This window comes from Scardinius erythrophthalmus (genome assembly GCF_964197995.2).
Source record: "Scardinius erythrophthalmus genome assembly, chromosome: 2".
Lineage (NCBI taxonomy): Eukaryota > Metazoa > Chordata > Actinopteri > Cypriniformes > Leuciscidae > Scardinius > Scardinius erythrophthalmus.
This window is the reverse complement of record NC_138222.1, coordinates 8,695,653-8,719,318: the sequence shown is the minus strand read 5'-3', so window position 1 is coordinate 8,719,318 and position 23,666 is coordinate 8,695,653. Positions and strand designations below refer to the sequence as shown.

Genomic DNA, 23,666 nt, shown 5'->3' with positions numbered 1-23,666 from the left:
AAAGTGCAAGTTTTTGAAAACGATACTGTTATCGTATCCACGTAAACTACAAAAACGCGACGTCACGCGCTTATAGGCGTGTAGTGTTTCTTTACAGTGACATCGCCGACTACTGGCCTGGCAGCAGAATACAGTTTTTTAGTGTTTTTCGCGGATTGTTTTGTTGTCTGATATGCGAAAAACTTTTCCGTTTTTAGTACTAGACCAGGTTGAAATCACAAAAATGTGCCTAAATAAAAATCCTCAGGCATTTTTGAGTAAAAGTTGGCAAATAGACTAATCTAGGGGTATTTTTTATGCTGAATCCATTTTTGCTGTTTGCCAAGCTGTATCTCTTACATGAAACTCAGTAGAGTGCAAAATCCAAGATGACCACCTCACACGCCAAAATGAGCAAATTTCTCAGCACTGGCTCAAAGATAAACTGTTTTTATTGTGCTATAGCATGAGTAAAGGAAACAAACAGAATAGTCAGAACAAGTTAGTCATTCTGTCTTACAATATTTCAGGTAAACACTGACTTTTGTGTATTTGAGTATGTCCATGTAAGAACATCAACATCATGCTGGTGGCAGCAAAAGGCCTATATCTTAAACCATCATCCTATTACATTAAGAGTGTTTATTACTTTTCAACATTTACATGTCCATGTAAACAAGTTTAAGGACTTAAATTTAACCAAACTAAATTCTCTTTTGGTTTATTTATGAAAAAGATACTCTCAGAAAGATTGGTTGTAAATATTAAGAATTGAGACAAATTAACAAATTACCAAAACATATCACGGTAATGTGTCACACCACTAACATTAGCTTTGAACAGATAAAGGAAATAAACACAGTAAACTTGGCCTAAAATTACCTTATAAAGTTGGACATAACATTAGCTGAATAATAACTAAAACATGAACTGCATGGCATATAAAATGTAATGTTATTTAAACAATGGTACAACAAGATTCTCCAATATGATCACAACAACACAGAGCAGAGCTCTTATTCAGTTCAGCAATTGCTACATTCTGCATCACTTGTCTTGCACTTGCATGCAGCAGAGCAACGCAGACGAGACTTTTTACATTTACATCGTGCACTCATACATCTTAAAGGAGAACTCCGGTCAATTTTAACATTGAGCTCATTTTTTTGTACATTTGGAGTGCTGTCAATACAGAGAACAACGACAAAAATCGGTGTTGCCTACACTGTGTTATCCTCTTTTTAAAATTTGCACTCTGTTGACTTCAATGGGGCAAATACTAAACCTGCTTTTAGCCTCTTAACATCCTTGGTGTGTCATTACAAGTGCACAGAAAATGTGAGTGATTCTTTCTGAGTGAACACGAGTGAATCTGACTGCAGTAGATGTGAAAGAAATGTATAAAAATGATGTTATTTAAGCCAGCGCAAATACCTGTGTTTACATCCTGTTTTCGTTTGAAGTCTATAGTAATCGATTGTCGAGTTCACACGCATAGGTTTAGTTACCTATGATCACACACGTGAACTCGGCAATCGACTACTTTGGACTTCAACCGAAAACAGGATGTAAACACAGGTATTTGCGCTGGCTGAAATAACATCATTTTTATTCATATCTTTCACATCTACTGCAGTCAGATTCACCCGTGTTCACTCAGAAGGAATCACTCACATTTTCTGTGCACTTGTAATGACTAAAAGCAGAATGACTAAAATGACTAGAGGCTAAAAGCAGGTTTAAAACTTGCCCCATTGAAGTCAACAGGGTGCAAATTTTAAAATAGAATAACTCGGTGTAGGCAACACCGATTTTTGTCATTGTTCTCTGTATTGACAGCACTCCAAATGTACAAAAAAATGAGCTCAATGTTAAAATTGTTCTCCTTTAAGGCGCAGTTGCAGCTGATCAATTCCAAACAGTAGTCTGACTAACTGAGGTTATGTTAGGTAACCAAGTACGTTCTCTTACGAGAGGTTCTCTCGTATTGCGTAAGTTGCTTACGCTATGGGAACCCCTTGTCAACGCCGTGCGCGCCGAGCATCCACTGCATGAGTCCCAGGGAAGCCCGGGGAACACAAAACGTGGGAAACAGGCGGCCAGCAATGCAGGCCAGCACATGTACATAAGCACTTCATAGGGAAATATAATGTATAGAGAATATCGCCCTTAGTACAGCTCAACCAGAAGAGCTAATAGTCACGTGAGAGTAGCCTGCACACGAACAAACTGGGCAGAACATACACACCACTTAGACTGATAAAAGTCTAGCCTGCAAGGCGGGAACTTCCAGGTTATGAAACTTAACAAATGTAGAGGGGGAGGCCCAGCCTGCCGCCATACAAATGTCATGAATAGAAATCCCGCTGGACCAAGCCCACGATGAGGCCATGCCTCTAGTGGAATGGGCCCTGATGCCCAGAGGGCACTGCAGGTGTTTGGACGCATAAGCTGCTGCGATAGAGTCCACTATCCATCGGGACAGGCTATGTTTCGAGGCAGCGAGACCTTTAGTGCGCCCACCGAACAAAACAAAGAGCTGCTCAGAACGCCTGAAGGCGGCGGAGCGTGTGATGTAAACTCTCAGCGCCCTGACGGGGCATAGGAGGTTTTCACCGCCCTCGCTATCGGATGCTGGCAGAGCCGATAAGGAGATGATCTGCGCTCTGAAGGGAGTGCCAATCGCTTTGGGGACATAGCCATGTCTCGGTTTGTGGATGAATTTAGAGTCATTTGGTCCAAACTCGAGACACGCGGGGCTAACGGATAGCGTGTGTAGATCCCCCATGCGTTTTACTGATGACAGAGCTATCAGAAAAACGGTTTTGAGCGAAAGGTATTTTAGGTCCACGGATTCTAACGGTTCAAAGGGAAATGCTTTCAGGGCCTCTAGGACCAAAGAAAGATCCCAAATAGGAACCGAAGGGGGTCGCGGGGGGGTTCATCCTCCTGGCTCCTCTAAGGAAGCGGATGATGAGCTCATTCCTTCCTATCACGCGGCCGTGCGTCGACTCTGCGAACGCTGCAATAGCCGCAACGCAAACTTTGAGCGTGGAAGGGGACCTGCCCTTGTCCAACAGCTCTAGAAGGAAGGAGAGCACCCACGAAACCACATGTGCGTGCGCGTGGGTCCAGGCTCTTTGTAGCGCACCATTTGGAGAACACTGACCATTTAGACGCGTAGAGTCTTCTCGTAGAAGGAGCTCTAGACTGCGTGATCGTGTTCACGACCCCTTCTGGCAAAGCAACGGTTATTCGTTGATTATCCACGCATGCAGAGACCAGCGCTCTGGATGGGGATACCGCGAACGCATAGCACAAGCGGTGCCAGACCACGTGCTGTTCTGTGTTCTGGACAAGAAGCACTCTGTCAATTGCTTCTCTGTGTTGAGGATCGTATAATGCAAGTATCCAATGACATTGACCAGTCAGGCTTCAAACTACACACAGCTTCCATAATTGGTGATCTTATAATCTGACCAACTTCATGGGTACAATTCCACAACTGGAAATATTTTGTGTTGGTTCATGTCGCTTTTTGGATATAAAAATTAATTCTGATGAAAAATACGATGTGTGGAAATAACTGCAGAAAGTAATAGAAAGTAGAATAAAAAACCTGTTGGATAACTCTGAACTCAATTCACACACTTTGATCCAAAGACAATAGTATGCATGTGACTCCAAACAAATGACTCTCGCATTTTAGATATTCTGTTTGTCCATTTGAAATAAGCAGAAAAACAGATATTTTCATGACTACAATGAGAAATAATGCAATTATCATTGTCACATACAAGTATCTTAATCCCCACCTAAATAAACTTTCTCGTTAATTGATGTCGTGCATGATGTAAAGTTTATAAATATAGAATTTCCTGACATTTTAGAGGTCATCTTGAAGTTTGCGCTCTACTGAGTTTCACATGAGAGATACAGCTTGGCAAACAGCAAAAATGGATTCAGCAGAAAAAATACCCTTAGAAAAGTCTGTTTGCCAACTTTTACTAAAAAATGCCCAAGGGTGTCACATTATCTGAAAATCGACCTAGTCTATACATCGTTGTTGTGTGTAAGCATGCCCTTAGATCCCCTAAACATTTGTGATCTGTTCTCCTGGCCAAAACATGCTGAGGTGAAACCGAGTTAGCCAAATGCGTTATATTCAAATAGCCATAAGGTTTATATTCATCAGTTAAATGGAAGGGCAGAGGTTATACTTCCTAGTTCATCCAAAAATAAAAATTCTGTAATCATTATAATACTCACCTTCATCATGTCGTTACAAACCTATGCATGACTTTCATGTTGGTAACCAAACAGTTTTGGTTACCATTGACTTCCATTGTATGGACAACAAACACTTTTCTCAAAATATCTTCTATGTTCAACAGAAGAAAGAACGTCATACAAGTTTGGAACAACATTATGGCATAATTTCCATTGTAGGGTGAACTGTTCCTTACAGGAAGAACACAAAGCACAGAACATCCCAGCTCACATTAAATATTGGGATTTTTTGTTATTATATTTGAACTTTATAGGACATTTTGGGGGTTCTAATGTTCTATCATGGAGCACGAAGTATTCTTTTTTCATGCGATTAGAATGATTTGTATTCCAGTGTGTTAGTGGTGTCTTAGTTGGGCATTGCACTAGAACATTATCTCGGACCTGTTTTTCTTCAGGTTCAGCACATTATTGAATTCTCTTCAACTTTCTCTGATTTTATAACTCTTCTAGGAACACTCATGCAGAACAAAAGGAACATTTTACAACACAGCCGTGATTTAGAAATTAAAAATCTGATCACACAAGCAATTTTGGATGTTTTCTTTTCAAGATACTTCCTCCTATCCCAGCTGAATTCTGTATAAACAATTCATTTATAGGTTGATGCCCACAAAAAGTGTAAACATTCTGGATTCTAGTGTGTGCTTTGTGCTTTTGCCTGACACGGAAACCAGTCTCAACCAATGGGGTGTGGCTATCTGTTTGTCTGACCATTGACAGAAGGGGGAGTGAGTGTTGGAGAAACTTGACTGAAACAGTGATCATATTTGCACTTCAATTTGGAAAAGTCTTCACCTAATTCAACAATTTGTGACTCGACGAAACGTGCTTCACCCTCTGTATTTTCAACAAAGAAAGCATTTGTCTCAAATCAGTTTGTAATAGTACGCAGCGTGAGAGTTTCTGTTGGTGCATGAAACGTGCGATTGTGGTTTTACCCCGACAGAGACAATATTTTCTTTCTAATGCAACGACGCATCTTCATCTGGCGTATTCATTGACCTTTTTGCACATAATCATGGTTCGTTCTGGACATACGAGATTTAAGATGAAGTTCCTGTTGTTTGACATGTGACCAAAGCTTGATCTTGTCATAATTTATGTACATTTTGTTTTTAAGAGATGCTTTAATATTTCCTCTCAATGCCAAGAAGCTGAGGTTTATTTTTGTACTTCATCGTTCATGCAAATTTATAGGTCCTCCAGTGCAGAATCTAGGATTTAAGGGTTCTATGGTAAACCGTCACCCATCAAGGTACTATCTTTGAAGAGACTAATTATTCATGTATTTAATGTGAGAAGCATGCCCTATATAAATGACTATAAATATATAATATAAAGAATATATTATCATGTGATTATTTGTATAAAATATTAACTTTTGTTTATAACAAAATTGTTTTAATATCTGAAGCATAATGTATATTATATTTTTAAGTTTCTATTTTAACATGCAGTACACTGCTGAATATTTTCATTGTGTTAAATTATTTCATTGTTTTTAGTTTAGGAGAGCATTCGAGTTGTTTTACTGATTTCGTAAAAGGACTAAACGCGAGCACTTTTGCTGTCTGTCAGCTAGGACTGTACTTCTTGGGACTTTTAGAGTGGGTTCTGGCTCATCGTTTCATTTCAGATGCTGCTATGCTTAGTTTTGAGCAGAAAGCTGTATTTTTAATTGACTTTTCAGCCAAGTAGCAATAAAATTTTTACTGTGAAACATGCGTCTTTGATCTCGCAGAAGTTCTTTATCAGATGTATTTGCACATTTGTTTCAAAATACTTTAATATTCCTTATAATAGATGCACATATAAAAAGAAAAACAAATGATTCAGCTTTAGGTTCAATTACAAACTGTGGCACCAAAGGTAGACAATTCACCAATGAACATGCAGCATATGATGTAGAATTTATAATTTAACAGAATATATTGTTTATTTCTAATTGATTAAGTCTTTGATGATTATATGGCGGGGAAAAAAGTATGGTGACATTTTAATTAAAGCTTTTATGCATAATGCATTATAAAGGTATTCACAATGTGCATTATATCTTTTCATAAATAATTGTAACCAAAGTTAAAATGCATTATAATTAGTGCTGTCAGATTGATTAATCGCATCTAACATAAGGTTATGTAATGTGTTTGTGTACACAGACACACAAATATGTATGCATATATATATATATATATATATGTGTGAAGAGTTCAGATGCAAAAGCCTCTAAGTGCCATCTGAAATTTTCTTCTAGAATGATCATTTTTATCAAGCTTGTATATTTAAGTTCAGTAATTTCACTTAAATAAAAATTATCATTCTAGAAGAAAATTTCAGATGGCACTTAGAGGCTTTTGCATCTGAACTCTTCATATATATACACACACACACACACACATTATATAAACAAACTTATGTTAATGCAATTAATCTTGATTAATTGATTTGACTGCGCTAAATATATAATATTAGCACATTCCTTGTGGCATCTGAAATTGATAGTTTTTCTCGTGCTTTAATGCATTATACTATCTAAATGTGTGTTCAATAAACGGATAAGTATTATAATGTATTATAACTGTAGTCACAACTATTCATGAGACCATAGGTGCATTACAATGCATAATTAATGCATTAAAATGGCTTTCAGCAAATTGCTACCAAAAGTTTTTTTTATAAAAGTATAAAAATGTGCAAAAGTCCTTTATAATAAAATTAAGCAAAAAAAAAAAAAAAAAAAAAAATGAAAAAAAATATATCCTTCAGATTGTTGTAAAAATACTAACCAAAGCATTTACATGGGTGTGAGATCAGTGATTCCCACATTCATGAAATGGCGTAACACTCAGAGGTTGTTGTCTTCAGCCGGCCTCCGCTTCATCTTCAGCACACTTCTGAAGCCTCTGATGGCCAACACTGCACTGATGGGGAAAATAATAATCCCCAGAACGCCAAACAACCCTCCTGCAATGTCTGCCCCGTTGAGATTGCACTCAAATCCTCGGTGACCTTTGCTGCTGTACATCGCTTCCCTCTCTTTACAGATCGAGTTGTTGTAGATCTCCTGCAGCTTTATGAAGTAGAAGGCGATAGCGGGAATGAAACCAAGACCTATGAGCGCATCCAACAGGGCTTCAGCCAGCAGAAGAGGGGGGAAACGGTAGGGCATGCGAAACACGCCGAGGGCCAGCATGGCACCCGCATAGAGCATCAACGCCCCGCCGCATGCCATGCTGTAGACGTAAGGGGGCAGTTTGAGTTGGTAGAACTGGTCGTCGAGCTGCTGGACCTTCTGCGCATCTGCTCCAGTGAATGCGTTGGCTCCTCCATAATAGTACTGGTACAGACCGCCCAAGCTGGCGATATCCCGATACCGGCCCGAGTTACTGTGGTTCACTCCGGCACAGATGACGATCAACAAGCTTAAGAAGAATTCCATGGCCTGACAGATCCCTACAGGACATGAACATATGACATTAAAATGTATTTCATAAATACTGTTTAGGGTCAATAAAGAAATTAATAGTTTTATTCAACAAATGTGACATTAAAGACATTTATAATCAGTGTTGGGGGTAACACATTACAAGTAGTATTGTGGTTCTAGACTAAATGTGAGCATTTACTCATCTCACTTGCACAAAACAGATTCAGTATTCCTCAATATGAATAAAAACAGTGAAATTTAGCAAAACTGCAATAATTAAAATGTTAAATAATACATCATTTAATCGTACTTTATTAACCAATGTCTTTGCTGCTGACCTTCGATGACCCAATTCAACCATAAGCAAAAATGACTGGTTAAATATAACATTTGCGTTTCTTTTGTTTGTTTTTATTGCTCAAGTAAGAGTGTTGAACTTTCTTCTCCTGAGTCGTTTCACCTTTGGTTTGAAAGGACCTTGACATTTGCCAAAAATACTATTTTTTTGTTTTGTTATTATAAAACAAACAAGCACGCCCAGCCCAGGTGAGAAAAATTAACACAAAAAAGTATTTTTTTAGTTAATGAGTAATGATGCTGAAAAATCAGCTTTGTCATCAAAGGAATGTTCAATATTACTTATTTTACTGTATTTTTGCAATTCTTTCAAAAACATTAAAAAAAATCTTAACCACCCCAATGAGTAAATAAAAACATACTAACATTAAATCTAAATTTTACCCTATTACAAAAGTGACAGGCAAAAGCCATACTGGGACACTAACTGGTTAGTGAAAAAAAACAAAGCAGGTTGAAGCAAACATAATTAGTTCAAAAATGTATTTACCTCTGCTTGTTGTAATGTATTTTAGGGTGTAAAGTGCCCCTGTATGATGATATGATTCACTGTCTTCATAGTATGAAGGTAAAGTCTCAGTGTAACTGGGCCTGTAGAAAATATTAAAATATCAAGACACAGAACGCATGCACAGTTTTGCATGTTTCAAAACAGAAGCATTTTTGTGGGTAAGAAAGAGCACATCAAAATCATTCCTTACACTCCCTGACTATGATGCCGGGTGGCCTCGTACACACGAGGGTCCCTCTGCGTCTCAGCATCTCTTTTCTCCCGGTGGCTTCGTGATCTGTCGTCTCCATCAGGTGTTCTTCTGTCCTCTCTGTATCTCCTGTCCTGTCTGTGCTCGCGTCCGCCTTCATCATTCCTGTCTCGACCAGAGTAGTCTTTGTCCCTTGTGTGATGATGCCGGTTTGATTCTGGCATTGCCTAAGAAACGAGAACCCAGCTAACAAATTTAAGTTGTGGGAACAGTGATTTGCAATGTTTCTAAAATGCTAAAATGTCCAGTTTTCTCAAGTTATTTCAAAGGTTGCGATGTTAGTACAACATTCTCATAACCTCACTTTTTACTTACAATAAAACATTCTCTAAACATCTATTTGTAATATTTCAAGAAGTTTAACATTAAAATTCATTTAATAAGTTCAAATAACATCATGAGGATGTTCCAAAATGTTCTCAGAACAGTTTCTCTTAACATCATGAGAAGTTATTAATAATGTTACATGAACGTTCTATAAATATTAGCCTATACAAAGAACGTTTTATCTTAACATTTATATAATCTTTACAAAACATTAGTGAAAGTTGTGGGAACGTTCCCTGTTAGTAGCCTATTTCACAAGTTGCATGTGTTTTGAACTTGATGCTCGTTCACGTGAGTATAAAGTCCCCGGATAATGAAACCAACACACAAGACATCGGTGTTATATTATAAATTAACTAATGTTGATGAGCTAGTTGTGGTGGTTTTATATATTTATTCAATATCTGATCTAAAAATATTGTTCAGTTTAATCGTATTACTTCTAAAAGGTATAGAGTAAACGTTTTACCTAGTCTCTCCGTATAGGGAACAAGATGGTCTAAATTCTTGAATCAAATCACCAAAATAAACCGTACTAGGTAACGAAAATCTTACATGTAACTCAGTAACAAAGCAATTAATGAACCCGGAGCCTACCTTTTACAAAGAAATGAACGAAATAAGCAGTGATTTGTCTGAGTTTCGATCAGTTCTCTGGTGTTATTGTTGCGGTGCTGCACACCTGTGAAACCTGTCTGACTCTGAATCCGCCCTCACAGATGCGTCATCATGACGTCACTGTGTTCAACTTGAAACGGTGTGCTGAAATATGGCTCCATCTGAAATAGCATTACTATATTAGGCGAAAAAGAGTGACAAAATAAGTATTACATAAATCCCTGCCTAAAATGAGTCTGTTGGTGATCGCTTTACTATCCGACATGGTTGACCCTCGGCCTCGGGTTTTGAATAATGTCTAAAAGGGGAGAACTTCCACTCTCAGTACACTTCCGGCTTCTGAACTGGTTACAGTTCCACTCTTGTTCCATATGAGGGCGCTCACAGGACGAGTGCAGGATGAATGGAGGTCTATGACGCTATACCCTTCAAAATTTCTCAGGATATAATTTTTTGTCTAGTAATTTGAATGTTGTATTCGAAAGGAGATGCAAAGAAATTACACACTGCTGGGTGTTAGATTTTTTAGAGTCACTTATTTGCTTTAAAAAGTCAATTAAAATGTCAATGACGTCATACACATCGTACGACCAGAGATACTGCTTTACGGCAATCCTTCAGCCACTTTGGTGCTTTCGCGCTCTGCACTTTCTTTTCTCTCGAGGCATCGACAACACAGCTGACACAGGTAAATACACGTGCTAGAACAGTTTTTGTTTTGTTGTTTTAAAAGACCACGCCGAAAATACACACACACACAGACGATGCCATCAAGCATTATCTCTGGTCGTAATCGGTCCTTCACTGACCAATCAGCGTTCATTAGCAGAATGCTAGCGTGTTATGGGCAACAACAACTCAACCTGTAAGAAATCGAAAGGACATAATACTCGTTCATTCATTCATTTCGACCTATATAACCCATGTTGAACTTGCAAAACTTACAATGAAATCTAAGATTTCTCAACGGCAATCGGGTGAAAGAGACAAATTTAGCCGTCTAGCTCCATAGACTCCCATTCATTTTGCACTCATGGGCGATCGCCCCCAGTGGAACTCTGGTGGAACTACAACAAAAATTCGGTACAATAGGACTTAATAGGGAGTGGCCAGGCTCTCCGTAGACGGGCTCTGGTTTTAGCTTATATTTTATTAAAGCAACGCGTGCTTGAAATAGCCAATACTCAATCGCTCTCGCGGTACTTTGATGTCACTCACCGAATGGTCTGTGTTGTCTCAAGCACACCTGATGCAACTAATCAAGGGCTTCATTAGTTTCAACAGGTATGCTTGAGCAAGAACACATGAAATATCTGAACTGGGGCGCGTTTCCCGTACAATGGCGTAACTCGCTGCTTAACTACCATAGTACGATGCATCGTTGACTGTTCCTGAAACCGTACTGTCGCAAATCGGTAGTTCAACCACGTTGGTTAATGATGTCACGCAGGTGGTGGAGTTATAACCTTTAATGAAACTGTTTGAGATTGAATTAATGCTATGTTTTGCTATAAATTACAGATATGGCATCTGAGGACTATCTCATATCTCAGTTATTTCTCACGTTCGCACATGCGCACTCTTCATAAACGGTGCTTTAAATCTCTTGACAAACTAAAAGACGTAAAAGACATTTGTATGTATTCTGAATAAAAGATACTGATTATACTGAATGTCGGCTTGATTTACTGAGTCCACATGTCATGCAAACAAGAATGCTTCTAACCACAGATCGAGAGCTGTCGTTCCAACCACACAACTTTGCGATGCTGTTTGCGAATGTTCGTTAGAACTATGTTTTTGGGAAACACCGACTCGTTGAACTATGCTGAACTTATAAAATATATAATACGGAACTTGTGGCCATATTTGGCTAACGATGCTTTTGGGAAACGCACCCCTGGCTATAGGCTTGTTGAGTGTCACGTTTGACTGCATGTTAGAAATATGGGAAAGTCAAAAGAATGGCCAAAAAAGTCAAGAGAAGATATCATCACCCTTCACAAACAAGAAACGGGATACAAAAAGATAGCGAAGGCACTAAATGTTCCTAGCGACACCGCTGGAAGCATAATTTGCAAGTTCAATGTTCAAGGAACAGTGGTTCCACTAACTGTACGGGGCAGAAAAAGGAAGCTATCAACAGCTGCAACCAGATTTCTGAGAAGGCTCAGAAAAACCCTTGATTGACTGCAAAAGAACAGACCATCAGGTTTCAGCGCACAGTAAGGCATGTACACATGCCAGAACTCCAAGACGTACACCACTACTGACCCAAAAGCACAAGAAAAGTGCTCAAAATCATATAAATAAGCCACAGAAGTTGTGGGATTCTGTTCTGTGGAGCGATTAACAAAAACTGGGACTTTTCGGCCCTATGGATCAGCGGTATGTCTGGAGGAAGGCACCATAGGCTTGGTGATGCTCTGGGGCTGCTTTGTATCCTCTGGAACTTGAAACCTGCAGCATGTGGAAGGCAAGATCGATTCATTGAAGTATCCGGAAACCCTATGAGAAAACGTCATGCCGTCAGTGAGGAAGCTGAAGCTTGGGCGTCATTGGACCTTCCATTCTACATTTTACAGTGGCCATCAGTCACCTGACTTGAACCTCTGGAGGGATTTGAAGAAGGCGGTTGCAGCACGCAAGCCCAAGAATATTACTGACCTGGAGGCCATTGCTCATGAGGAACGGGCTCAGATTCCTCAGAAACGCTCCCAGAAGCTGCTGTCTGGTTATACATCTCGTTTGCAGCTGGTCATAACAGCAAAAGTGTGTTCTACTAAATACTAAAGATGCTTGCCATGAAGGGGTTGAATAATTTTGAGACTACAAAAGTCATTAAGTTGCATTTTCAATTGAATTTGGGAAAACCACTTGAAACATTTGTTGCGCTGAGCTATTTCAATTACTATTACTATTATTATTATTATTATTATTATTATTATTATTAATAATATTATGTATTTAGCTTTATCTTCAAAGAAGAGTGTGAAAGCGAGCACATCTTTTTCTGTTCACCAACACAGTTGTTCAGTCATGACCTCATTTTTAGGCCAACCTAGAAGATTTGTGTTGTTTAATTTAATGAGTTGAACAAATGGTGCTAAGCCTTTTAATTTTCTGTAAATAATTTCTTAAATCCCAGCTGGACAAACCCAGAGCTCTTAAAAACCTCACTGTGTCATCTTTATGATATTTTCTTAACTTTTTAATATTTATATTTGTAAAATGTAATTTTTTTCTTCTTTCTTCTTTATTATGTATGCTTTTATCATTAATAAAAAATTTAATAAAAAAACATTATACAAATAGTAATGGGATGTCAGATTATTTTCGGTAAAACTGTTCTGACAGTTTGTTTCAATCAACCGATTAAACACACACACACACACACACACACACACACACACACACACACACACACACACACACACACACACACACACACACACGCACACTCACTCACACACACCAGTTTGTTTTACAGGGAGTAAAGTTTGTTTTACAGTTTGTTTTTGGTGTAATGGCTTTTATATTGTACAAACTGTATATTCTATTCCCATATTAACACTGAACCCATCACAGAAAACTTTCTGGTATTTTAGATTTTCATAAAATATAATTCTGTATGATTTATAAGCTTGTTTCCTTATGGGGACCAAAAAAAAATGTCCCCACAAGGTCAAATTTAACTGGTATTACTATACTTTGTACTATACTATACTTGTACTATACTACTTGTCCCTACTAGGGACAAGTGTCGTGAATTAGCTTTAGCTAAAAACACTATGATACATACATCGGATGACTGTTAAGCTTATCCATGTTATTTGTATCTGTTCCTATCTAAATAAACTGAATAATAATAACTTGTGGGGACATTTGGTCCCTATAACGTAGGGAATACCAGGACTACACACACACACACACACACACACACACAGATTCAAAATGATTCACCATTTATTTACATCATCACAAAATTATGTCACTATGTAATACTAATATGCCAGGTCTGGCAGATGAAAATACACACTCAATAATGGTTCAAACCTTCATTTATTTTCCTGAAAGATAAATGACATACCTTAGAGTGAGTTTTGAAGCCACTGTGTTAGTTAAATCTGTAAGTTGCTAACAAATTACATAAGAACACCTGTTGTCCAATTTATCATGCATGTAAACTTACATTCTTGTGGTAGATGTAGACCTCATGTAGAAAATTGTTAGCAACATATTAACCACAGACCTTATTTTATTAATGTCAAAAATAACCAAGATTTTAGGACTACAAACTAAACAGCTCCAGTAACTCGTATGCTCTTACTGTGTGAAACCAGCATGGGTATTGACAGTAAAGACTCTTTTGTTTTGTTTTTTTTGTATAATTGCCTCTGGTGATTTAATGTTGTTTATTTAAAAAAAGAAAAAGAAAATTGAAAATGAATAAATAAAAAGGCTTACAGTATTTTTTATAAATAAGAAAACCAGAAAAAAAAAATGAAAATAAGATGGCATTTAATTTACAATCAACTTACTCAACAATATAACAAGGGCTTAGATACAAAAATAAATTAAAAAGAAGTATAAAAAAATAAATAAATATAAAAAACAAAATATAATAATAATTAACAAAATATTATAATAAATTGTAGTTAGTCCAGCAAAATCCTTGCTTTTTTATGTTTTTTTTTTTTTTTTTTTTACTTTTAGATATTCTACCAAATAGTTCTTAAAGACTACATGGGGGAAAGGGTTAAAATGCTTTTCTTCATTGTTCCCATATTATAAAAAATGTTTACAGATTTTTTTTATGTATTTTTAAAAAAACAAAACATTTAATGTATCAAACAGTAAACAGACATAAGCAGATATAACCACAGGAATGACATTACATCAAATATATGTAAAGTTTCACAAACAAAATAAGAAAAAGAGAGAATTTTTTTACAAATAAAATAACATGAATAAACACATACAGAGGAAACATTATGCATCAGTGGCATTACCAAATAAATCATCATAATATTTCAAGAATCTGTTACTTTTCTTGTTTTTTTAATGAACCTAAGAGATTTGAGAAATGCATCATTAAAGAAATGTGGAAAAATAGGCTGCGATTCTAATTAATATTAAGTATAAGCTGTACCTTTATAGTAACAGATTATATATATTAAAAAATGGTTACAGTAAACCATAGACTGCAGTAAACTAGTGCAAGTTTGAATTTGTACGTCATTTTGGCGCGCCCACCATGCTGGTTGGACGTCAACGCACGGCGCACGCACACGCGCTCGAGCTCGTTGAGAAGGGTGCGCGCGCGAGCGAGCCACTGGCAGCACACACACAGGCGCGAGATAAAGATGGCGGCGACGGTGGGGGAAACGGCGTGATATGCTGGAGTAGTGGCACTGAACCTGAGTAAAACCACTGAATGACAAACCATAGCAAAATGGAAACCATGTCACAGTAGGCGTTTATTGGTAATACCAAGTACTACAAACTCACCTCACCCCTTTTCCCCCCGAGAGAACATTCATCTTGTGATTGTGGAGAAATCTCACCGGGAGCATGGCCTCGCACAGTAACCAGGTAGGAAAACACTTCTGCCTCTCTTTATGTTGCATTTTAGATCATAATATCATTCAGAGTGGGTGTTTTGCCCAGTGCTGCACTTTCTGTCGGAGTGTGAGGTGTGCGCGCGCGCGAGCTCATTGAATCAGCAGCATGGCTGCAGGCCTCACGCGCTTATTCAGAACCACTCATTTTCTGCCAGCTAGCGCACACTCAGGCGAGCTCCACAAGCACGCTTTACGAACGATATTAAGCTGTCACGAGGGCCGCGTGTATGGCTTTGCGCTGAGTGTGAGTTTTTCGTCCATGAGTTTGTGTGTGGCCCACTCGCTCGCGCTGCTGCAGCGGCCTGGCCACGCGCGCGTGCTCATTTAATAACGGTCATTAGCCGACGAACGTTTTCCCTCACTGTGAACATACCGCGACATTTCTGTCGGATATTACATGTCTATCACACTCCACTAAATACAGTAAGAGGGTATGAATTGCTTCCATTAAGTGTCTTGAGTTGAAACAAGTTGAAATAGTCGTGTCGTGTGGCTAATGTAGTGAAATAGGCCTGTTGATTGGGGGCGGTATCGCTTCCTGTCTTCAACCTCATTCATACTCTTGCGTTTGAGTTTTTCGCCTGTTTATTGAGCACATGGCATCCATTACATTTTCGATGACAGCTCGTCAACGTTATACTGTATTTCCAAGCGCTTCAGACTGGTTTTGAAGTCAGCTAACTTTAAACGAGGCACGATGTAGATGCTAACTGTTACATCATTGTAGCTCAACTGTTAGCCACATGCTGAACGATACTGTGCTGTGCTTAATGTAAAGTCCTGCATATCAAAATGCATCCCATTTGTGTTTAATGTTCTGAATCGGGCTGTCATATGTATATAACAATGTGCGATATTCAAGTTTGCCACTTTCATAAAGTTGGATGTCTTGTAGCGCTACATTGTAAGTTATTGGGTTGAAATAGGGTCGGTTTCTTAAATGTCAAGTTATGGGTATTTCTGGTTATTTCTATTTCTGTAATAGACAATCTAGATGCTTAAAGCACGAGGTCCTGTCAAAGTGTTTTGCTTAGTCAGGCTACCTGTCAGTATTCATGTAAACATGAAGGATCTTGTTATTTTCTATTAACTTTGGCATTTCTAAAGTGTTTATTCATAGCTCTGTATAATTCTAATGTTACATTTTATTATTCTCATGTATTCTGGTAAAGCTATGTTCATAGCAAAGTTATTTTTTGCTAAGAATATTCACTAGTGGTCGGCTGATATTTGGCCATTTTTTTGCAGAATTAAAGCAGAAAAGTCTTGTTTTGACTGTATCTGGACTTTTAATTTTTTATTTTTACAGCTCAGATGTCAGACTTCCCATTCTTCGTCTTCATTAATTTACTTGAACAGTTCTAATTAGACAAAACTGTTCAAGTAAAAATCACTCACAGCTCTTGAATGGAAAACGTTCAGATAGTCTTAAATACTGAAAGCACTCTTTGTTAATTGCTTGTAATGTGTTTCTCTGTTCCTCTGTTTAATATTGTTTACTAGGCTACATGTTTTGAAGCTATATTAGTTTAAAATTCTTAACAAAATTGTTTTAATTTATATTTTTAATTTGTAAAAAGTACTTAAAATTACATATGTAATACTAATAATCATCATAATAATAATAATAGAAGTTAAAGGGATACTTCACCGATTAGCATTAAGCTTTGTATCAGTAGAAACCGGTAGTATTTTCGAATGACCGTGCTTCCCTCCCTCATGTCCCCCTGAGACGAGAGATTTCTGTATTGTGTGTCTGGAAAAAAACCTCAGATGATGCAAAAATCTGCATTTAGCGTAATCTGAGGCTGTTTTGTCCAGAGGCGAGAGACTACAGCCAGTAGGAGGAGCTCGTTCCGCAATTCTTCAGCCTGCCCATAGGGGGATCTCACAATAAAACGCCGTCTTCTCAGTTTCGAGTCGACTAGTAGCCTAGTTGTATCATTTCTTCTGATACTGCCCTCTGTAACCGGTAGGCGTGGCTTTGGAGTGGCCTCGTAGGGCAGCGAAGCAAGTGCATTCTGGGAGTTGTTGTCTTTCATCCACATGAGCCAAAATACATTTTCTGGCTTTTCTCAGTCTAGAATTTCTATTTTCACATTTCTACTACATAAATGACCCAATTTAAATACACATTCATCTTTCCAGCAGTGAAATGTCCCTTTAAGATTTTCAAGATGATAAATTAAATAAGAAAAAAAAGTTGATCAAGATTAGTTTTGTAATCGGATCGTGACTCCTGGGATCGGGTTTCCCATGCGGATATGGCAGTTCATAACATAGCAAGCATTCGCCATTCTAATGTGTTTTTCAACCGTATAATATAAACTGTAATGTCTACCTCCACTACTACTGTCTCTACTGTATTGTCTGTGTCCTTAAGTCCCAGAATGCATTGCACTGCTGATGTCATGTTCCCATTCTCTATAAGGTTATCTCGTGTCAACTCAGAGGTCCCTGGCTCAAATTTTTAATTTTGTTGATCTCTTTTCTGGTGAAAAACATGAATGAAGAAAGCCCAAAAAAAAAATGTCTTGGATGTTTAGCCTATTGAAACATGGCAAAAGAAAAGTTTGCTAAGAACCAAAATGTAAAATCATATTAAGATATCGTTAATACTTCTTGAGTTACAGGCGCGCAAGCTTAAGGGAAACATATTTATGGAACTCGGACAGGAATGTTCGATGCAGTTGTTTTGATAGAGGGACAAAAGATGCATTTCTAGTTTCAACTTTATTTGTTCTTCAGACATTCCTCTTTAAAGGAAAAAGTTTCAGCTATGTGGAATGTGACCCATCTTTTGGCCTTTTGACATTCAATATTTTGGCATCACTATTTGTTTGTCATTCACCTGAAAAAATGTGAACAAAATAAAACAATTTGAGCCCGGGAAGTTTATGAAATTTGGTTGATTTGTGACCCTGGACCACAAAAGCAGTCACATGGGTCAATTTTTTGAAACTGAGATTTATACATATTCTGAAAGCTGAAAAAACAACATAGATTTATTGTTTGTTAGGATAGGACAATATTTGGCCGTGATACAACTATTTGAAAATCTGGAATCTGAGGGTTTAAAAAAAAAATTAAACATTGAGAAAATCGCCATTAAAGTAGTTTTTTAATGTTGGCGATTGTGCTGCATTCACTCACAAAAATAAGTGTTTTATATATTTACGTTAGGAAATTTACAAAATATCTTCATGGAACATGATCTTTGCTTAATATCCTAATGATTTTTGGCATAAAAGAAAAATCGATAATTTTTAACAATACAATGGTATTGTTGGCTATTGCCACAAATATACCCGTGCGACTTGTGACTGGTTTTGTGATCCAGGGTCACATTTGACACTGAATGGCCCTATACTGTAGCAATACTTCACCAAATATACATTTACATAATTTTTCTTTAAGTATTTAATAAATATTTACTTCCTAGAACCTCACTTTAGTTAATCCAATCCAGCGTGTGTATTTGTAGCCTGTATAAATGCATGGCAGTTTGTCCTTGTAAATTGGATCGGGGCATGATTTGCCGCTATGTCAAATTAATATGCAATGTGTGGTGTTTGTAAAATTAGCGTTATTTAGTCTATTAGTTATTTAGTATTCAAGAAAATGATTCCCAATTTGCATAGGCAATTTTTTTATTTTTTTTATTTGTGCAATAGCTACTATAATAGGATTACAGAATTAAGTTGTTTAAGTGTTTATCATGCTCATATTTCTTTTTGACTCATTTAAGTTATATAATATGCTAAATGTGTCAAATTTAATTGCTGCATGTTATCTAAATTAAATTATATGGTGTGAGGTATATTGGCTTTATATCAGCCATCGGCCACCCCTGCTCTCATGAGATCTCGCCATCAGCCAAATCCCATATCGTTTTACCACTAATATGCACCACTGCAGTATTTTTAACCAGACTGGTTTATGTCGCCTAACTAACTGCCATGGCTGCATACACAAATGTCAAACAGAAGTTGTTAACTGTGATTTAGAATAAATTTACAGTCTTGTTGGAATCCCACATCACGTAAACAATAGTTTCCAACTTACTCGAGTCCATGCTTGACATGCATACAGCCCGCTAGCCTCAGATTCCCTTGGCATTGGCCACACTTTCAGCCGCTACAAAGCTCAGTGAGCCGATGTGTCTGTTAATGTTCAGTGACAGACTATGCAAAACACTGTCAACAAGGATTGGGCCATGTTGTATTGAATATGTGAGGAGAATTTGAAGACTATTCCTAGAATGAAAGAAACGCCTGAAAATAGAAGTTGGATGTATTGCAATTATGGGTGGGGCAGTTCATGATGTGCCAAGTTTAGAGCATATCCCTCAGTTGTAGCCTGTTATAGATGAAATTGAAAATGCAGGCAGCTGATGGGCACTCTCCAAGTATGATGACATCTGCTTTAGAAGTTCAGTGAGCTGGCATCTGGGATGATGGCACCCCAGTTGAAATGCCATGGCTGAACATGTGGCTGGGAGCACAAAAGTAAAACTTTGATAATCTCCTGCTGTATACAGGTATATTTGGTGAATGTTTTTTTTTTATCGATTAATTAGTGGAAAATCTTACCTCGTTTTATACGTTTCTAGGGCTGAACGATTCTGAAAAATCTTTATTTTATTTTTAACAAAGCTCTTAATCTTCTGTATTATTCAACAAAGACAAGCAATAAATCATTGTATAGTAGGAGTGGCAGTCTTTAGGCACCTCACGATGATCCGATTACAATTCCGGTAGTCGCAATCCTATTCTGAACAATAACGATTCTTGATCTACTTTTATTTTTTATTTTTATTAATAAAACCTAAAATAACTTTTTAAAATTTAATTACATATGTTTTTTTTATAATTACACATTTAAAATTTCTATTAAAACAATTGCATGTTAAGAATTTTAAATAGCCTATATAAACTAATATAGCTTCAAAACATAAAAGCAAGTAAATAATAAAGTGGAACAAAACATTACAAGCATTAAACAAAGAGTGCTTTCAGTATCTGAAAGTTTTCAAGAGCTGTGTTTTTTTTCTCTCTCATCTTTACTGTTGTTTTATTATTATTGATGACGTCACAGACAGTGGGAGATCTGATAAGCTGCATGCACAGATCTCTTGTGAAATATAAGATGTGGTTTGTCCTGTCTGTTTAATCCCTTAAGACATAACTGACTTTGTTTGCTTTTAATGATGCGAAATTAATGTATTTTGAGACGCACATATAATTAACCACTTACTGAGTCACGCACAGCCGCATGCATTAGCACTGTTCACAAAGCGCATGTCAGCATTTGAAATTGAAAGCAGCCCTCTGTCAGTGAGTTTCATTTTTTATATATAAGCCCACTGCATTCCAAACGACAAATGATGCTTTCGTAGAGCATTTGTAAGGAAAATACCGGCGGGTAAGACCACACACTGCAAGCGTAACAAGCAAAGTGCGCATTTCTCACAGCACATATCCTGTGCAATGAAGCCCGCAAATGTTCTTGTAATTCACTTCAGCCTTCAGTCCTAGATGTGTGCGAACTAAAATGTACTTAGGAGCATGTGTGTGAAATAAAACTATTTTTTTTTTTGTTCCTTTCAAGATTTCTTAAATTGTGTCAAGTCTTCAATAGAAGAAATGGTAAAACAAATGTCTTAATGATCATTTTAAGATGTCCTATATTCGGGGGATGGATAAATTGCGATACAACCTAAATATGATTAAACTTCAAAAGGCTATGATTTCATAAAAAAAGGAGCGCTGCATGTTTCAATGTCAAAAGGCAGTGTTGTTGCGCGTTCTACAGGCTCGTGCAACAGCGTTTCAGACTGCAAAGGATAATTTGAAGGATCATCCTGCAATGGTATAGACATTTCAAAATAAGAGTCCTGGAGTATTTCGGGCTTGTTTATAATTGTCACACATTGTGTGTTATTTAAAAAAAAAAAAATTCTGCCCGTTATTGGTATTTTGGTTACACAAACTATTTAATTTAAGTTAATTTCCGTTTTATTCATAGTAAACTATTGTAATTTCTTGCTGGGATGCTCCCCCACAGGAAGAAAAAACTAAGAACATTATTTGACACATTATTCAATGTATAGCCTAGATTTTACTAGTATTAGGGATGTTTTTTTGTTTTGTTTTTTTTCCACTGGTAATCCCAGTATCACCGGCAAAGGCTTATAAAATCGCTAATTTGAAGGTGAAAGTAAAATACGCACGTCTGCACTAGCATTCATTCTAGCGGTGCAGAGCAAGCGTTTAATTAATTCCTATGGAAGTTGAGCTTCCATAGATATGAACCGAAAACGCTTGTGCTGTTTTGCTCGCTCCGCGAGTGGACACGCACCGTTATTAATGCGTGTGCGACCATGCACATTTTAGTTTCTCTTTGAGCGTCAATTCGGGGTGCAGATTGCTTGAATGGTGGGCTCATTTGTCTATTATTCTAAATGGAAAAACAAAACAGTACAATGACAAGCTCGCCTAAATATGCGCTTTTACATTTTGCTTTGAAACCAAATCTTCCACCGTCATCTTGTCAGTCAAGAGTGAGGCCAAATGGGCGAAGTCAGGTGAAATCTGACTCCTGCTGCTGATCTGTGCTGCGTTTCTCGTTCGGCTCACGCTTTAAGCAGACATGTTCAGTTTTAAATTGTAGTGTCTGTTCTCTAACTGAACTAAACGATTTTATTACTATAAAAAAAAAATGACGGTGGGGGTGGTGCCGCGGTGGGCAAGTGATGTAACCAGTGTTGTGGCTCAACACCGACTATCGCAGCAAGCCTAACTAGTATCAAGCTTATTATAATTTTCTAAAACTATGCAATTAGAAAGACAAAGACTACTAACTGTAGCTAAGGCTAGAGTACAAATTCTTCATGCATTTGCTCAGCGGATATGAGTATTCAAAGATATTTTAAGAAAATGCTTTTTTTTTTTTTTTTAAATGAGCAAGGGAAAATGGCACTACAGGTAACTTAGCCAGCATTTAGCCTGAAATGGCAATGAATAAATGCAACAGCCTTTATTGTGTCTCACTTAATTTGACGTGAAATTACAATAGAGGTCAACAATGAAACGAAATGCAGAGACAAAACTAAGATTCAAGCTTGTTCTCTGTTCCAGTTGTTCAGTGATGCTGTTGACATAGTGCGAGTGCTAGAGGGAGAGGCGGCAGCAGGTCAAAGTTTAAAAGAAGCATAGTTCCAAGTGTCCCATTCACAGAGACATTTTGACAACGCAGGGAGAACTCTACCATTTATATGCTGTAATATCAATAATTTTTAAAGCATAATTTTCAATGCATAATATTATGTAATCAAAATGAATCAAAACATTGTTAAAAGTCACACTTTATTTGTTGTTTGTCACATGTAGTAGGCCATTTTTGTGCCATGGATAATAGGAGGATTTTCCGCCCGGCTACCACTGCAAGTATGTTTCAAATGATGTAAGTTTTGTATGGTTGAAGATTTGTTTCTCTAAAGAAACATTGAAGCAAATGTAAATATGGCGATTCAGTAATTGATTGTATAGCCGATTTGATTAGTTGCTTGACCTGCATTGACATTCTCATTATATTGCTGGTCTGAGCAATATAAAGGTCTCGCCATACCATGCTAAGAGAGGCCATATCAAAAAGCATTTGAATGTGGAAATGGTCGTTTATGGTGATGTCAGAACTAGTTATGCACTTAAGGGCTGAAACCAGAAAATCCAGTTACTCGCCTGGCTGGTCCTTATCTGTGGGGTTTGTTTGACACATTTTACATAAAAACCAATGTGCATTCTGTATCTCTTGCTTTCTTTATAAATGTGGTTTATCACTTGAATGTACTGGAAGATAAGATCATTTACATTTTTTTTTTATATTTGTCATGTTAAAGTCAGCATGAAACAGAAGTTGCAATTGTCCTTTTTTTTTTTTTTGCAATTTTTTTTTGTTTTGATGTAGGGCTGCAACAACTAATCAACAATCGATTATTATCGATAGTGAGAATAATCGGCAACAAATTTTATCGACTAGTCGTGTCTGCACGCTGTTCTCAGAAACCATCAGCCAATCATGTCGCTTGACGATAGTGAATAAGCGTTTACTGCGTCTTGCCCTCTCGTGCTTTGACATGCATTTTTTTCCCCATTTGTTTAATGAGGAAAACATGTCAATGGCTAGATCCTTATCTGTAAATATTAGAAAGTCCCGCGAGTATTTACATTTAGCGTATTCTGACAAGCGTCTTGTTAAACTTCAGTGTTCAACGAACAG

At 37.4% G+C, this 23,666-nt stretch overlaps 2 protein-coding genes across 5 annotated transcripts in view; one reads left to right on the top strand and one right to left on the bottom strand.

The window, feature by feature from the left end:
- Positions 1 to 6,047: 6,047 nt before the first annotated feature.
- Positions 6,048 to 9,884, bottom strand: marveld3 (MARVEL domain containing 3). The gene is made up of 4 exons (XM_081356365.1): positions 9,742 to 9,884; positions 8,758 to 8,984; positions 8,547 to 8,647; positions 6,048 to 7,725 (listed from the first exon to the last, which is right to left on the bottom strand). Exons 2-4 carry the CDS (start codon positions 8,979 to 8,981, stop codon positions 7,118 to 7,120), a joined length of 933 nt encoding a protein of 310 aa, XP_081212491.1. The 5' UTR covers positions 8,982 to 8,984; positions 9,742 to 9,884; the 3' UTR covers positions 6,048 to 7,117.
- Positions 9,885 to 15,023: 5,139 nt separating this feature from the next.
- usp10 (ubiquitin specific peptidase 10) overlaps positions 15,024 to 23,666 on the top strand; it is a 38,473-nt gene continuing 29,830 nt past the window's right edge. For 3 of the 4 annotated variants that reach the window (XM_081391919.1, XM_081391918.1, XM_081391916.1), the window contains exon 1: positions 15,068 to 15,357. In XM_081391919.1, the coding sequence (XP_081248045.1) occupies positions 15,337 to 15,357 (21 nt within the window). In that variant the 5' untranslated portion in view covers positions 15,068 to 15,336. Of the gene's footprint in view, positions 15,358 to 23,666 lie in introns of all 4 variants that reach the window. The other variant, XM_081391917.1, reaches the window with a different exon arrangement.

Coding starts and splice junctions, on each gene's coding strand:
- marveld3 (XM_081356365.1), bottom strand. CDS start 8,981: ATGCCAGAATCAAACCGGCATCATCACACAAGGGACAAAGACTACTCT. Junction 8,648..8,757: donor CGGCATCATAGTCAGGGAGT/GTAAGGAATGAT, acceptor TATTTTCTACAG/GCCCAGTTACACTGAGACTT. Junction 7,726..8,546: donor ATACATTACAACAAGCAGAG/GTAAATACATTT, acceptor CATGTCCTGTAG/GGATCTGTCAGGCCATGGAA.